The sequence below is a fragment of the Hyposmocoma kahamanoa genome, unplaced genomic scaffold (assembly GCF_003589595.1).
Source record: "Hyposmocoma kahamanoa isolate Upper Pololo Valley unplaced genomic scaffold, ASM358959v1 95, whole genome shotgun sequence".
Lineage (NCBI taxonomy): Eukaryota > Metazoa > Arthropoda > Insecta > Lepidoptera > Cosmopterigidae > Hyposmocoma > Hyposmocoma kahamanoa.
Window position 1 is genome coordinate 1,907,889 of NW_020654972.1, and position 16,501 is coordinate 1,924,389.

A 16,501-nucleotide genomic window follows, 5' to 3' on the forward strand; every position below is an offset into this window, starting at 1 on the left:
TGTTGACAATAAGCATTCTAGCTTCTGTGACGTTACTGCAGGCGTGCCTCAGGGCGGGATTCTCTCTCCTCTTCTTTTTTCCATCTTTATAAACTCCCTTACTCCCTTACTTTCTTGCCAGTATCACTTGTACGCCGATGACCTTCAGATTTATTCTCAGTCTCCTGTGTACGACGTGGACAATTTAATCGCCGAACTTAATGACGATCTCGCGACTATACATGATTGGAATCGAACCCATGGCCTTACGGTCAATCCTAACAAGTCGCAGGCCATCGTCGTTGGAGACTCGAAGCAAATCGCCAAATTAAATAATGCCACTATTCCCCCGCTTTTCTTCAACTCCTTCCCTCTGCCTTACAGTAATTTTGTTAAAAATCTTGGCGTTCTTTTTGACACCACTCTGTCTTGGTCGCCACATATCGCTGAGGTGAGTAGGAGTAGAGTGTTTGCTGCCTCTGGGTCATTGCGGCGTTGGAAAAATCTGCTTCCTGTGAGGACTAAGGTTAAACTAGCGCAATCGTTGCTCTTACCTATTCTTGATTACGCTGATGTCTGCTTCATTGACCTTAACGAGGATCTGTTAAGCAAACTCCAGCGTCTACAGAATCTTTGCATCAGATTCATATACGGATTGCGCAAGTTCGATCATGTGACCGAATTTAGGAGAAGGCTTCAGTGGCTATCAAGTTACGCCGTGAGGAGCACGTTCTCAGCTTACTTTACAATGTTCTATACGACCCTCGTACTCCGCCATACCTTAAGGATCGTTTTCACTTCCTCGGGGATGATCACAACCGTGAACTAAGGTCTAAAATGGATAACCTACTGAAGCCTCCTTTCACTCGCTCTGAGTATTACAAAAATTCTTTTACTTAATAGTCTGCAAAATTGTGGAACCATCTCCCATTTGAAATCCGACATTCTAAGTCGCTACCTGTTTTCAAAACCGGATTGCGTAAATATCTTTTATCACGGTCCTAGTCTGCAACGTATGTATTAGTAAGTATAAGTTACTAGTAAGTATAAATTTATTTAGGTTTATTTATATATACATATATCTACGTAGGTATAACATATCATTATTTTTTAAATATTTTATAAATTACTATGTATCTTTATTTAATTTTATTATTTTGTATTTTTTTTTATTTATACAATTTTTTTTTTAATATTTTTTTTTTATATTTGTAAAATTGGCACACTACGTCTCCCGCTCCGATTAGCTTTCCTCTAACTCTAAGGTTGTCTGGAAGAGATCGCTCTCAGCGATAAGACCGCCTTTGCCCACATTAGTTTTAAGTTGTTTATGTACTATTCTTGTTCTTGTGTGTGAGCAATAAAGTGTTTATCTATCTATCTATTACAGTATGCAGAACTCAAAATTTGGTCTTTAAAACCGCGATTCTGAATAGGTTCATTAGAAAGTGAAAGTTTATTTAAAACTTTTTTTAGGATTGAAACTCCCGTGAACAATTCTTGAAACGACTTAGAGCGATGCCACACTAGTCTTTGCGTCGGCGTTATGTCGCCTGAGCCTTGACCGCCGTAACGCTGCGTTATACTACTTATAAATTAGAACTACATGCCACATGGCGCAATGAAAAGGCGCGCGGCGATGGAACGCTTGCGCATCGGACAAGACGCCCGGTCACAAAGCGGGGAGAGGTGTGTAAAATAAGCGACAATACCTTTCAACACAGCATTGCTCGTGTGGCACTCGTTAAGGCGAGGTATTCAATACGAACCTTTTTTATTTTAGGAAGTGTGGGGGTCACCCCCACAAACCGCGCTCTGTAAATTAATATGAATTAAATAAGAACAAGCGGAGAAAATTTGACACACATCCAATGTCGTCAAGCACCTGATGACGACTACGGTTAAATGCAACGGAATTTGCGATAATCGCAAATTTTTCGATGAATATTAATTTAGTAACTAGTAGGGCTTCAGTTAAAAACCAAAATTTTACAGGTTTTCTGTAGTACTTAAAGAAATATCTCGATATAAAAATTATGTACAAAGTTAAATATTTTATCCTTAAATCATTCGTTTTAAACTTTTAACTAAAATAGCCTGTTTTCAGGATTTTATATGATCGGATAAAGTATATTCTATCGTGTAACACATTAGCACATTCTTTAGGCAATATCCTTAGGTATATCGTATATTTTTTGTGAGACCGTTATTTAACAGAAAATACCTAAACCATTTGATCTAGCAAAACAGTTTTTTCCGCTTCTCCTCCGGTGACTCGCCTTAACTTCAAACATTAGCGTTGCGGCGACGCTGCGCATCGTGTGGCATCGCCCTTGTTAAATGAAACAGAAACTCCAGTTATACCATGATAGAAGTTTGGATTGTAACGTTACGAAATAAATCGATCACCATAACTAAAATGTAAGTCAACGAAACGAAAAAGATCGATCATCGGAAAGGCTTCAATACAAATCAACCATATTTGATCTATCTGAATCATATAGTGTTAACTGTAGCCGAATTCTGCTGTGACACTTCATTCATTCATCTTAGTCTAGGTTTAGATTCTCTAAGCACTATCAGTGATCTGTAAAATGCACATTTCCCACAAAGTGTTCAAAGGTAAGTATTTGTGTATAATGTAAAAGCTTCGGAAAGCAGATATTGCCATTTTCCATCTATGAATTAGACCTATCCGAGGCTAGAGGTCCGGCAATATGGCATGATTCCAACTTTTCCATGCGCTAGGGTTGATAACGATAGAAAAATATTTAAAAAATATCGAATATACAATTTTGCCGAGTAGTTCTTGTCGTTTCCGTTTGTGTATAGAATAACATATAAAGTATCGTAAAAAGCGGTAAATTATAATAGCGAGAAAAAGGGAACGTTTAACAAAAGTGTAGCCAAAGCCACAATTTCGGAAGGGTCTAAATTAAGCTGTCACAAAATAATATTGTTAATCTAAAACAGACACTAGATATACATCACAATGCTTATAACAACGCCTGCAATATGTAAATGCAATCTAAGAGACGATTGTTGCATTAATGGATTTCAAATTGAGGTGGCTAGATAGTACCTATAAAATTTGATTATACAGGGACAGTTTTAGTTTGGTAAAAATATTATAAAATTAAGTTTTAAACAAATTTTTAAATAACTTAGTGTTGGCAGCCCTGTAGAGAATCGCAGATATTAAACAGCGGACACTTATCTAAGCGGGCTGCCAGGCCGAAATCAGCACAATCGAAATAGTTCTATATTCAATTTGATTCTCTCTGCGATTCAGCAGCAAGAGAATCGAGATACATTCTATCTTAAACTTACTTTAAATTTATTATAATTACTTACATTAAATTTTGTTAATAACCAACATGCCTTGCTTTATACATATATGGAAGAATTAACTTAGACGCTGGCGACCACTCTGTACCTGTCTCGACTGCATTACTCCACGAAATCTTAGGAGAGAGTAGAACACATCAGACTAAAAACCAAATACACCCTGAGTGTCGAAAATAAATTAAGTTAATTCTAATTCGTTTATGGTGAGAGTGCCAGCCGAACATCTGTCCGAACATGTGTCATATATCGGCGATTCTGCCACCGGTTACATGACACCAGATTGCACCACACGTCGCCGACAAGTGCAATTCTTATAGAGTTATTTAGTTTCTATATTATATCGTATGTATGATAGTCCTTAAGTCATATATTATATGGGTCATAGTTGCCCGATGTAACTGATTAAAAAAAAATAAAAAATAAAAACACTCCTGTAGAACAATAATGCAAAATTAAGTGAAATCCAGTCTGCAAAGTCAGCACATTCAAATGATAATAATTCACGAGTATCACGATACAGAAACGTTTTGCAACGAATGCCAAAATTTTGTTTATAATGTTTTCTAAACTTTGGATACATCTATTCTAACTTCAGCACGAACTGTATTGTGAATTAACTACGCAGATCGTTATTTGTTCACTTTAACCAAATGTATTCATAACTCGCGACTGCAATTCTCTACGCAAACTGAACTCGTACACATGAAAATGTTACTACAAAACTGATAAAATATTTTGCCAAACTGCAATATGATACAACGAATTTTATATTTTGATTTCACGCCGCAAAATCTTTAGTCATTTACAAACAACAATATTTGCGTGGTCAGAGATAAGTTGTCGATTAAAATTACATCGTTGTAAATTGTTTAATTTTCATCTCGGAAGAAATCAAATTTGAGGGCAGAATTTTCATAACTCGGTGAAATCCTATTTGTGTAATAGGCGCCGAGGCGGCCGAGGATTTGAATTGCTTGTTGTTACGAGAATTAACCAACCCATTTCCTTAGCTAAAGAATAAAAATATTTCTGCGTTATAATGATTAACACAAAGATCGAACACTTAGAAAAAGTTCCTAGAATCCGGCCGGATCTTTGTATTAATAATGATATAAAGTAGCGGAGTAATTTCTCGAAAAATAATAGAATATCAAATCAATAACAAATTTAATTTGAGTTAATAGCGATATCTCTAGCCAGGGCTGGTAGCTGTAAAGGTATCTAACTGGGTGACGAAATAGTTTCATAGATTTCTCATAGACGGCGCTGAAAACCAAATCGGCTCATCCCAAGAACAGAGTCCGATGTGATTATATAGCGAAAAGAGAATAAGTACGTTACGAGAACAATTTCGTTATTCAAACTAGGTCCTATGTAAAGGTATTTTGAGAATTTATATATCTTACTTCGTTTCGGAAATATAAAATCGAACAAAGGTCGATCTGACATCCACGGCGAAGAAGAACGAACAAAATGTACTATGCCCTGAGAACAAGTAGTCTTACACATAGACCTTTGTTCTACGGATGTGTCGAAATATAAAGGTCCGACAAGCACATGGAAAAATTCGTGAGGTGCGCTGGTTCATTCCGTACTTGGCATAGCATCTGGCACGGTTTGCTAGAAAACGTCGGTTCGAACCCGGCCGGACCGAAGGAATTTTGTCTAAGTGTTCAATGTTTGTATTAATAATTATAACAAACTAGTAGATAATTTCACTAAAAATAATTGAAAAAAAAAATTTCTGCGGTAGTCATCAAGCATAAAGGGTCACATAATTAGGACAAACGTAAAATTATAAAGAAAAGAGATAGTTATTAATTTAATGGTCAGCTAATAATCATACATGTATTATGTATCAATTTGCAAACGTGTAAAATTTAACGTGTAAAGTAAAATTTTGACTACAATTTCGTTATATTTTTTCTTTCAAATAATTTAATCCCTCTCGTTGGTCCTGACTGAAAACTTTGGCATATGCTGAGTCAGCGCCGTTTCACTGCTATGACAATCATGTTTTGTTTTTCCTTTTATGCTTAATCTGTATTTGTGTTATATCAGAGAATAAAGTGTTTATCTATCTATCTAAATTTTTACTCAATTTTTTTTCCACAATTAACATTTATTCGTTATGTCACTCTTAATCAAATAAAGGTAAATTATTTATTTTATCATCTAGCTTCAGTAATTGATTAAATATGTTGTTACATTCTCAAGTTCTACACGTATGTTGATAAAATATTTACCACCAAAATTAAACACGATATTCATTTTTTTTAAATAGCAATGGAAATGGCATCTACGACTCTCAATTTATCAGGGAAATTGCAATATTTGTACGTAGAGAGGGTATTGAGGCTCGCGTTTATTTCAGGATTAACTATATATTAAATTTGCTTAGTAAAGAAGAAAAGAAAAAACATATTTTTTAACCGACTTTAAAAAAAGAGGATGTTCTCAATTCGACTATTTAAATACTTATTTTTATTGAATATTGTGATGTTGGAAATGAAACTATTTTTCCGGATTGAAATCGCGTATATTTGTTTTTTCAAACAAACCGACGTTTCGACGGCCCTTTACAGGTCCCATGGTCACGGTTGAGGGTCAGTCATATGTGTAACAATCGCGAAAACCTAAGAACTCGATATTATGGTGTTTTTATTACCATGATATTCGTCCGTTTTTTGTGAAAATACTCCACTTCTTTGTTGTTATTATTTATACGATCGAACCGACCGAACCAGTGCCTGTTGTCTAAACGTGGCTTTAATTGAGCAAACCCAAAATAGTTTTATTTTGACTGTCATAACCATTATCTTTTAATGGTTGTATAAAATTGTATAAAATTAAAGTAAACATTTTGATAAAAAATATTACTATAAAACAATGTAAAATGAAAGATTCAAAGACGATAATTTACTCACAACATTTAACGAAATATCAATCAACACCAGTCGTAAACTACATTGTTTAACCAAATGCTGTAATTAAATACGTGATTGTAAAGAATCTACAAGATAGCAAGTTACCGATTACCAGGGATGCTGAATTATAAACATACCGACACTCACCTTATTGAAAGGGTAAGTGATAGATTAGTGTAGTTGACTCAGGGCTGGGCAGAATTTGAATTACTTGTAATTAAAATACGTATTAAAAATACAAATAAGTATTTTATATTTGTATTTCAATTACTCCCTAAAAATGTATTTCATAATTTGTATTTCAAATACTTTCGTTGTAAAATACATTTCAACAAAATACTTTTTTTTTTTTCAATGTATAGCCTATTATGTGACGTGCATAGATTTATATGATATTGAACTCAATGGTGACGTGTGTGTGTATGTTTTTTAACCTCTGTGGGTATGAAATACTTGTATCTAATGCAGTAGAAGCACATTTGCAGATGGAAACACTGCATGGTGATGTCAAAGACGTCAAAGTCATCTTTTCGAGATTTTATCGGCAATCGGCATTGTGAATTTGTGACTTTTGTGAACCATCTTTCTAATTTGTGTTGTGAACGTGTTATGAACGGCATTTACACGTATATAAAGTATTCGTCTTGTAGGGGAATATTAATAATAATTGTACGTACTACGTGCTCTGTAGTATGGTTGTATTGATTTTTACATAACAGATAACAGTTTTTTTCTAGTTTTAACTGCTGTTCAATTCAATGCCATTTGTGATAATCGAATCAGAGTCAATCAGATATAGAGAACGATGGAGCAACTATAATCTACGTTTGTGGCGTATCCAGTAATTTTGACTGAAAAGTATTTCAGTGTCTGATAGCGGTACCGCTAATAACAACAACGATCAAGACGACGTCCAAGCGACATGTATTCAATGTAAAGCTACCATCAAAGGGAGTTTGAAAGCAATTATTCTTTTTAACAGGGCTTATACATTCTCCGACGAGAGGATGTTTACCTGATAGTACTTTCAAAAGCCTACTTTTCATGAAACGGAATTCTTTTTTAAATAATTAAAAACTACCTTATTTTCACTACAGTCCTCGTAGCTTGGCTACGCATGATAGTCGCTACGCGCGCGGTAAATTTAAAATAAGCGTGCGCTGTTGGCTATCTAAATTAGATCTGATTGAGATAGCCAATAGCGTTTAGTCAACACACAAGTACCACACATACCCAGGCTTTCTACACTTAGTCTCGTAAATTTTTTTATTTCTTTACACCTGTAAGTAATCATTTTGGAATCAGGTTTTGTAAATTGTAATTTCTGTAAAAATAATAATTTAAAACTTCCTTTTCAATATATGTATTGTTGAAGGAAAAAACTTTGAAGGAAATTTTTGATTTCCATATGTCGCGACAGGTATATTAAGTATTTTGTCATTTATATTTGTATTTTGTATTGTAACTACATATTAGGAAGTATTTTGTAATTTGTATTTCAATTAAGCCGTAGCATGTATTTTGCCCAGCCCTGAGTCGACTGGCAGTGTACTTATATTATGCAATGATAGTTAATACTTTACTATAGGGATAAGCCTTCAATTTTGCCTCTATTAATCATCTTGGTTACACGAGTCAATCATGAGAGATCCATATCGTATTCACTCTTTCCGGTACTTTCCTAACTGATTACAATTCAATTCTCGTATTCGGTCATGAGTCTGTGACTTTGTGACGTCTCCTCTTAATGATGCTTCAAGCTTGCTGAGCCTAAAGTGAATTGATGGAAATTAAATGCTTAACAGTCCTTACTGTACTTGAAGCTAACCTTTTTTTTTTAACCCATACTTTGTTCTGGGAGTGCTTATAACGAACTTCTGATACCAAGTGACGGGACGAACAAGTAGTATGCCTGGTGGTAAGCGACACGCTTAGGTCCATAGCAGTCGCACTGCCACAAAGAGTGGATATTCTTAAAAGAGAAGTCGACTCGGAGAACATTTCAACAAAAATCGGTTATGGCACAGTACATACGAATTGACGCTTTAATACTGTGTGGACTCGGCCAATAATGACTTAACCACAAAAATAACAAACAGAAACACCGAAAATCACAGACAATCACTGTAACAAATTATTTCCAAAACCAAAAACGCTGGCATGCACGAACAATTCGCCCGCCATTATTATTTCGAACAAAAGCTAGATTATCGGATAAAATAGTCTCAAGTTCCATTTGTTGAAAATTGAGTGAAAATGTTGTTGATGTAGATTACTATATTATATGTATTATGCCTTGATAAACCAATTTCTTAAGGCAAGGCGATGGCAATCAACTTAAATGGAGCCTTCGCTACCGTAGACAGCGAACAAATGATTAAATTCAGAACATGAGTAACAGAGTTTCTCAGTGGCTTAAACATTACAGCTGCTTTGCGATGTCTAAGCCGCCAGTGAAACGTAGCAAGTATAAAAGTTCTGATTGTGATTCCATCGTTCCATTTCACTTACATTTATCGTGTTGTCTGCAGTACCAGAACTCGGCGGGCTAGCGCGTCGTGCCGCTGGTTGTTCCAGCGCCTTCTCAGCACCTTCGCCTTCGGCACATCATGATCCAGGTTTGTGTCTTCTTGATATTAGATGCCTACCGATATGCTCAATTTTTTAACGATCGATATATGTGCTCAAATACCACTAGCTAATGTGTAAGCAACTGATAATGGACATCGTATTTTTTGCTGATCGACATGTGTGATCCATACAAAATCGAGTAAATGCGTAAGCGACTGACGATGGATATCATATTTTTTGTCGATTGACACGTGTGATCAAACCAAATCTAGTAAATGTGTAAGCGACAGACGATCGATATTGTATTTTTTGTCGGTCGACACTTGTGATCAGACAAAATCGAGTAAATATGTCAGCAACAGACGATCGATATCGTATCTTTTATGGGTCGGTTTTGTCGACCAATACATCAACAAGTGTAGTCTAACAAGTTTGTTCAATTTTTGACGATTTATCGATCGCTAATTGGTGACAGTAACGATTGATAACATCGAGCAAATTTGTTGGCACCTTATATCTTCTGTCATACTTCACCTTAAGTGCACAGAAGTAAGTGTACGGCACATGTGACATCCGATATGAGCAACAGAGGGCGGTATTGATGAAAGACATGCAGAGTAACCGATCCTCCTTTGGTACTTTGAATTGCATAAAAGACTGTTGATGTTTGTTGAGCTGGCACTGCATCAGCGTCTGGGTGACGCATATAAGCTATAGTTTATGCATAAAAGTTCATAAATAAATAAAGAATAAAAAAACACATGTAGCATTATCCTAAAATGAAAAACAAACTTTCTGCAGCAGCGGCAAAACAAATAAAATTCTTTAACAATGGCAAAACGATGCTCAAGTATGTGACAAACACTTCAGCTTAATAAAAGTTGAGTAATATTAACTAAAACGAAACATTGGTAGTATATACCGAATTTCACATAGTTTGCATGAGAGACACATTCTTGTACGTCATAATGTTCCTTTAAATCTGACACGTACTACTAAACTACTGAAAATCCTTTTCTACACATTATTCTGGCATTTCGATGTTACTCAAAGCTTTGTCGGCACGACTTTGTACCTCTAGGTTGAATGAAATGAAGTTTCTAACGTGAAACTATGTTACAACAAAACTGATAAATCGCCCGTGCTCTATCGTTTCTGACTTCAACTATTCTCTTACACTCAAACTGCTCACATATGTTCAGGCGACGTGCTTTTGAAAGGAATATATTATCCATTTTTCTCTTTGCGGTTATATCATTATTAACAAAATAACATCCTTAAACTCAGGGACTTGTACGGTTTATATCTAGCGACTCCTTTTCGTTTGGTCCCACACTGTTCTTCGACTTTCTCCTCCTGGTGATTGTTGCTCTTCTACATTTTATTTATTTTTTGTCTTTATAAAATATATATACGTATAAAACATTTTAGGAAAATTCACGGACTAATTATACAATTATTGTTATACTTAAATATGAGTATTCAAATGTTGTTTACAAATTTTCAACAAAGAAAAATGTATAAAAAATTAAATTACACAAAAACTGCTGAGTAAGTAAACAAAAAATGAAAACAAAAATAATAAACAAATGTACTAAAGTTAGGACATCATCGCCAGTCACGTCAAAGGGATGTTTGGTCATTTCCCGCGTGGCTGTGTCTATGTTTGTACAGAGTGATTTTGTGGTGTATTTTTAAAAAGTCTCAACATTTACCCCTATTGGTAATAAGTTTTGTACTATCGATATGACTTCTACGATTTCTGCTCTATTCTACGTAACTGAAACGTAACAAGTGGGTGAGGCCAACCAGCAAAATTTCAAAAACTAAGTAAGCATCATAAACACAAACGTGGAACAGAATTAATTAAGTTGTCGAGTTTAAAATGTGGGTATTTAATGCGGGCGGAATGAACTAGCCGGCTCTACTTGCTTCACTTGCGCTCGAGTTCATTCGCGCACTCTTTTAAGTAATTAATTCTTTTGCTCGTCTGTTTGAATAAATCACTCCCGGTTAACTTGAGCATTATGGAAGTTGTCTTTCGCATTGCTACGTTTAATAACTTGTCTTTATTACTTTGTCTTGATTGTATTACATTTTCTTCAAGTTTTAGAATTTAGTTGAGTCTTTTGGAAAGTAGTCTAGCAATTTCGATGAGAAGACACCGTTAAAGTGCATCATTTGTTCTACTGAAAAATTTGTTTGTCACTAGAACTACAGAATTACCTTAATTACTATAGAATTCTTTATCAAATCTCCAACTACTTAAAATATACTCACTATAAAAAACCAAAAGAAACCAAAATATGTATGTAAATTTATTATTATTTTTAGTTTTGAAATTGACCAAAAAATCAACATTGTTGTAAAAAAAAAATTTTAAAATCTGATCTCCAGTAATTGGTAATAACGTGCTTGATCCTCTAAACTCGATGCCCTAAACACTTGATACGTATAGTTCAAAACATGCCTGTGAATTTTTACAGAAAACTAAAAATGTGATCCATAATATACAATTAATGTGTATAAATATTTTATTAAATATGTATGTATTACCTGCGCGCTTTCTACTTTCTTACCGGGAATCGAACCCGGAACCTCGTCATCCACAGTGCAAACCGTTGGGCCACCGAGATTGTCAGTTTCAGTACTTTGAATTGCCATTTTACTAGAGATTTCGTAGTGACATTAATTTGTCGATAACCACTACATCAAAGCCCGTAATCAATGAGTGATACACATATTTTAGTACAGGAAATAATTTTAAACAAAAATAACATATATCAATTATATGTATTTATTCAAGTTTAGCAATTTCATTGGAAACTGTATTTTCGGATCTAAATCGCGTATATTTGTATTTTTTTTTTGTTTCAAACAAATCAACGTTTTGGGCCTACATGGGTTTGTTTCAAAAAACAAATATTCACGTTTTAGTTCTGAAAAAAATAGTACCATTCCCAATTTATCGCAATCGCGAGAGCCTAAGAGCTCATTACTTACTTATTTTATCAAAAATAACAATGTGATACCTATCGACAAGATAAAGAAAAAATATCTTTTGTAATTGATATATATCCACTTACAAGGTTATCTATCGCGTAAAGACGCATTCCATTTATGCCTTCTTTAACATTGTCGAATAAATATTAGCCATAAAATTAGTGTCGATAAGAAATCACTAGAAATATTTGATTCGTGATATCAAAACTTCTATATCTGGTTATAAACGTAACTAGGTCGTACAGATCAAATGTCCGTCATTTATGTGCCTCGTTTACATTTTATCCACTCTAAATATACAAACAGGCAATACCCATCAGGAAAACAAACTATGCAAGGAAATATCAAACGCGGCATACTACACAAAATCCCCGTTTAGTTGAGTCACACGATTCGTGAAGTCACAGCTTAAACGAGTTGAGCAGTTATCCAACTCCATGAATGTGAAAAGTGTCAGCCACTAAGTTGACATTACTCAACGATATTTGATTAACTAATAATGGCCCGACAAAAAAATCAGTTTGCGATTCCGATGGAACTGTGGCAAAAGCGTAACAGGTAAGCTTAAGTAATAACGGCGAGGAGTCGCAAATTTGAAAATATGCAATCTACCACTTTTTGATCAGCTATTTATAAGAAACTTATTATTTGAAAGACATTTCAACAATGAATTTTGACCGATTAATTTTCGATCACGTCACTTGGTGTGGCGCGGTAATTACATTTAAAATCTTTAAAAAATATTATGAACGTTACCATACAAAGTTAGTTTTTCTCGCGGAACCCAATTACAGACTTTTATCAACAACCTGTTGGCCAAGTGCATGTCGGAATTGTGCTATTAGTGTTCCGGGCCATAAGTCTTGTTTCAGAGTAAAGATTTCCTGTTCGATCTTTTCAACATGTAATAGGCAATGCGTTCGTAATAATTTTCATTTAATTTACATTATGGAAAACATTCCAGAATTTTTACTAGGCAATGATTTGAAGTAGTTTTATAATAATATAAAGACAAATTTGTGTAGGTATAATATATATATATATATATTATACCTACACTTATATAATATATATATATATATTATACCTACACAAATTGCGCTCACGAGCTTTCATTTGCCAACACACTCGATACCATGTTTGTTTTCTATTTTACCCCACAAAACTAATTGACAAAATCAAAATTCTATCGTCTGTATTATACAGTCGTGATTAGGTCACCAATATGTGACGAATTTCAGCACGCAATGTAAGATAGTTTCGAATCTCAGCTGTGACACACAAACAGACAAATAAACGCCGAACGAGTGAGTTGTTTTTTTTTTTCAATTTTAGAAAGAAACGAAAGAAGAAGTATCCAAGTATAATAGAAATTGTACCCTGTTGTTTCAGCGTTTCGAGTCTATAATGACAAGTAGACTCACTATTAAGATTACTCTATGGCGCAGAGGCACTCGCTCTGAGCTCCTATTTGCAATAAACACGTCCCTGTGGTCCCGCGCACAAGAACAAGTTTTACGGACTTGTTTGCACTTGGAAATGTTAAAACTGGGACTTCAGTACTAGCTAGAGAGAATTTCTTTGGTCTTCCAGCACGCTAAACTAGCTTTTTGCTAAGATTTTAACTTGACAAAATTTATTTTTGAAGAGATTTCGCTTTGAAGCGACGTTTTTAAATTTTTGTAGATAATTTCAGAACTGAAAGGTTTTGACGTTTAATTAAAATGCTGTTGCAAATTTTGTTAGCTCACATAGAAAGTTACTGCTTTGTAATTTAATTAATTAGTTTATACAATATATTTCGTGTATTTTTGTACACTTACTTTTGTAATTTTCTAAGATTTTTCTCTACTACTACTATCCGCATTGACCCAAATCGTAGTTGCAATAATTTCCATGACTAAACACCCGAAAACTCGACTGGCTTAATTTAAAATAAAATCGAGCACGGACGGGCACTGAATAAAAATATCCAAGCGGTGTGGAGGCAATATTCTGCAACGCGCTGTGAATTCATATTTACTACTTAAACGTCACTTTACGCACTCTATCAAGAAAATTAGCGCCGTAACGCGAATAAGAAGAAAAGATACACCAGAGTTATGAAACTAATTTCTTATTATGATACAATGATAAGATACGAGCCACAGTTATTTTCATCGTTCGTTATTTTTATACAATAATAGATTCTGGGACACGGATATTTTTGATTTCTCATTAACCAGATTTGTAAGGTAAGCATCCTAGTCGCAGTAGAGCGCCTTGTGAAAGAGTTCGTCCAGGGAAGTACTGTCACCTTACCTGTTTCTGCCGCCAAGCAGTAATGCCAGCATTACTATATTTTGGTATGGAAGGATAAGGGTGCTGGTGAAATTACAGGCACATGGGACTTGTCAGCTTATGTCTCAGGCTGATAGCGCAGTGGCAGTGCCCCTCAGATCTTTGCGATTTAAAGTTCTGAGTGGCACTGTAACTGTTATTGACAGGCGTGTAGCTTACCATCAAACGCACGACTTGTTCGTCCCATCACTTGATATTATAAAAAAAATCCACAACACAAAAAAATGTTAGTTGTAGGTAGTGATGCGGCCTAGTGCCCAGTGGGCAGTCTGCCTGCAAAGCCTGGGGTCGCGAGTTCACATCCTGGATAATTAGTTTTTTTAAGTACGAATTTGTTTAAACACCTATGGTTTAACTATTCGTTTTTTGTTAAAAAAGGTGTTTATTTCTTTTATTTTATTTTACATATTTAAGCCATTTTAGCCTATATTATAAGTATTTAAGTGTAATAGTCGTTACTCGTTGTCTATACCATATTTTTTTTTCCTGTATTCATTATTATTGTAATGACTGTACCAAAATAAATTATAAGAAATACAGGTGGTTAAGGCGTGTTGAAATGACCGCCTTTAAATCTCAATTTGCAAGACTCGAATGCAAGAGACAGCCGACCACGCACAAACTTTGTTTCACATTGGCTCTCCATAACGAAATTTCCCAAACATGTTGTCACCGCTTGTTTAACCCGTTTCGTATACAAGTTTGTATGGGAAATTGTTTTATTTCCAGCCGTTCAACTGTTGTAAATGTAAGCGTTCGTGTGGTCTCTGTACGATTTCCCCTCTTTCGCTGCCACCTTTATGTATTCGCTACGGAAAATACGCTGAGTCCAATAAACCGATTTATCCCTGTATAAATCGGCTGACAATAACCATTTTCCTAGAACCCGGAGCGCGGATTTTGTCATAAGGACGATTTTAAGGTAGCATTGAATCGCACGATATATTTTATTTACCTTGTCGAGATAAAAACGGGGATTCGATTACACGAAATTCGTTTCATCGAGGTTCATTTTAGGAATTACTTGTGATTTAAATTTGGTATCTTTTTCAGATGGATGCGATGTTTTATTCATAACGGTATCGCCGATTTAGAGGACAGAGGGTTGTTGGACGGGCTATTGATGTTGAGGGAGAGTTTCCAACATAAATGTTATTTTATTTGTTGAGAACCATGTTTAGTGGCGTTTCCACGCCATCGCGAGGCGAGCAATGCCCGTGGCTTGCGTATAAATATTTGATATCAAGCAAGCAACGTTTGCGCCATTCTGATTTATCTTTTACACTAACCGCGTGTAAACCGCTTTAGAAAATATTTATGAACCTGGTCTGCTAATTACGTTTTTGCACGTCCGTTTTATATTTTTACACAAGAACGACGACCTACGAACTCGTTGGCCTAGCGATCTACATTGTGGGCGCTGGATGTGGAGGTCCCGGGTTTGATTCTCAGTAAGACCAATTGGGGAAATGAACTTTCCTAAATTGGTTCTGGACTGGATGTTCTGGCAAGTATCCCAGAATTCCGTTGCTTTAGTACTTCCAGTACAGTATATTCACAGGCAATTCATTGGGTGGTCTGGCACATATATAAAAAAAAACCATTTTGTTTCGCCTTGTTTCGCTTGGTGACATCAATGAAGCATCTATAAATATTTCTAGTAAATTTCCTGAAATCTAAAAACAAGATTTGTCTTCATTCTAATTCTTAGATAAATATCTTCTACATTTATCTACACACTATCAAATGACCTACATAGAATCAACTACCTAACTTGATTGATGATCTGCGAGCCAGTAATGACGTCACAAATTCACAATGTGTGACCAAATAAGGCCGCAATGGCCCATTACGTCACTTATTTTGATCTACTGTTGGGTTAGGGGGTGCAGTTACTCATGATCAGGTATAACAACACTTCAAGTACCAAACACACATGTTGTAGCTGTAAGTCAGCACCTATCCCATCAAATTGATTACATTTCATACCAAGTACGTAAAGGAGTACCTTTACTTATCTGGTTGAGTGAAGAACTTTAACAGGTTTTTCACAAGTACCGCTGCGGCAAAAAAGGTAATTGGTAAAGCCGGGTACTCATCAGCGAGATTGTAACTGTAACGTGATACAGTAAAGAGGTTCTCGTGTGTACGCGTGAAACAGTCTTCACTCGCTAGAATGAGTGCCTGGTTATAATCGGCTCACTGAGAACCTTACGCGTCCCGCTCGCGGCAAGCTCGCGAACTACGTATAGACTATGATTTTTGGTAACACAACATGCAACAGTTAGGCTCAATCCATGTTGCGGCGGAACGGAATGGAAGCGAATTTTTGT

The 16,501-nt window shown here is 35.4% G+C and overlaps 1 protein-coding gene across 1 annotated transcript in view; it reads left to right on the forward strand.

The window, feature by feature from the left end:
* LOC113238297 overlaps positions 1-16,501 on the forward strand; it is a 319,493-nt gene that overhangs the window by 103,237 nt on the left and 199,755 nt on the right. The window contains exon 4 of the mRNA XM_026475134.1: positions 8,786-8,872. Coding sequence (XP_026330919.1) covers positions 8,786-8,872 — 87 coding nt within the window. The remainder of the gene's footprint in view (positions 1-8,785; positions 8,873-16,501) is intronic.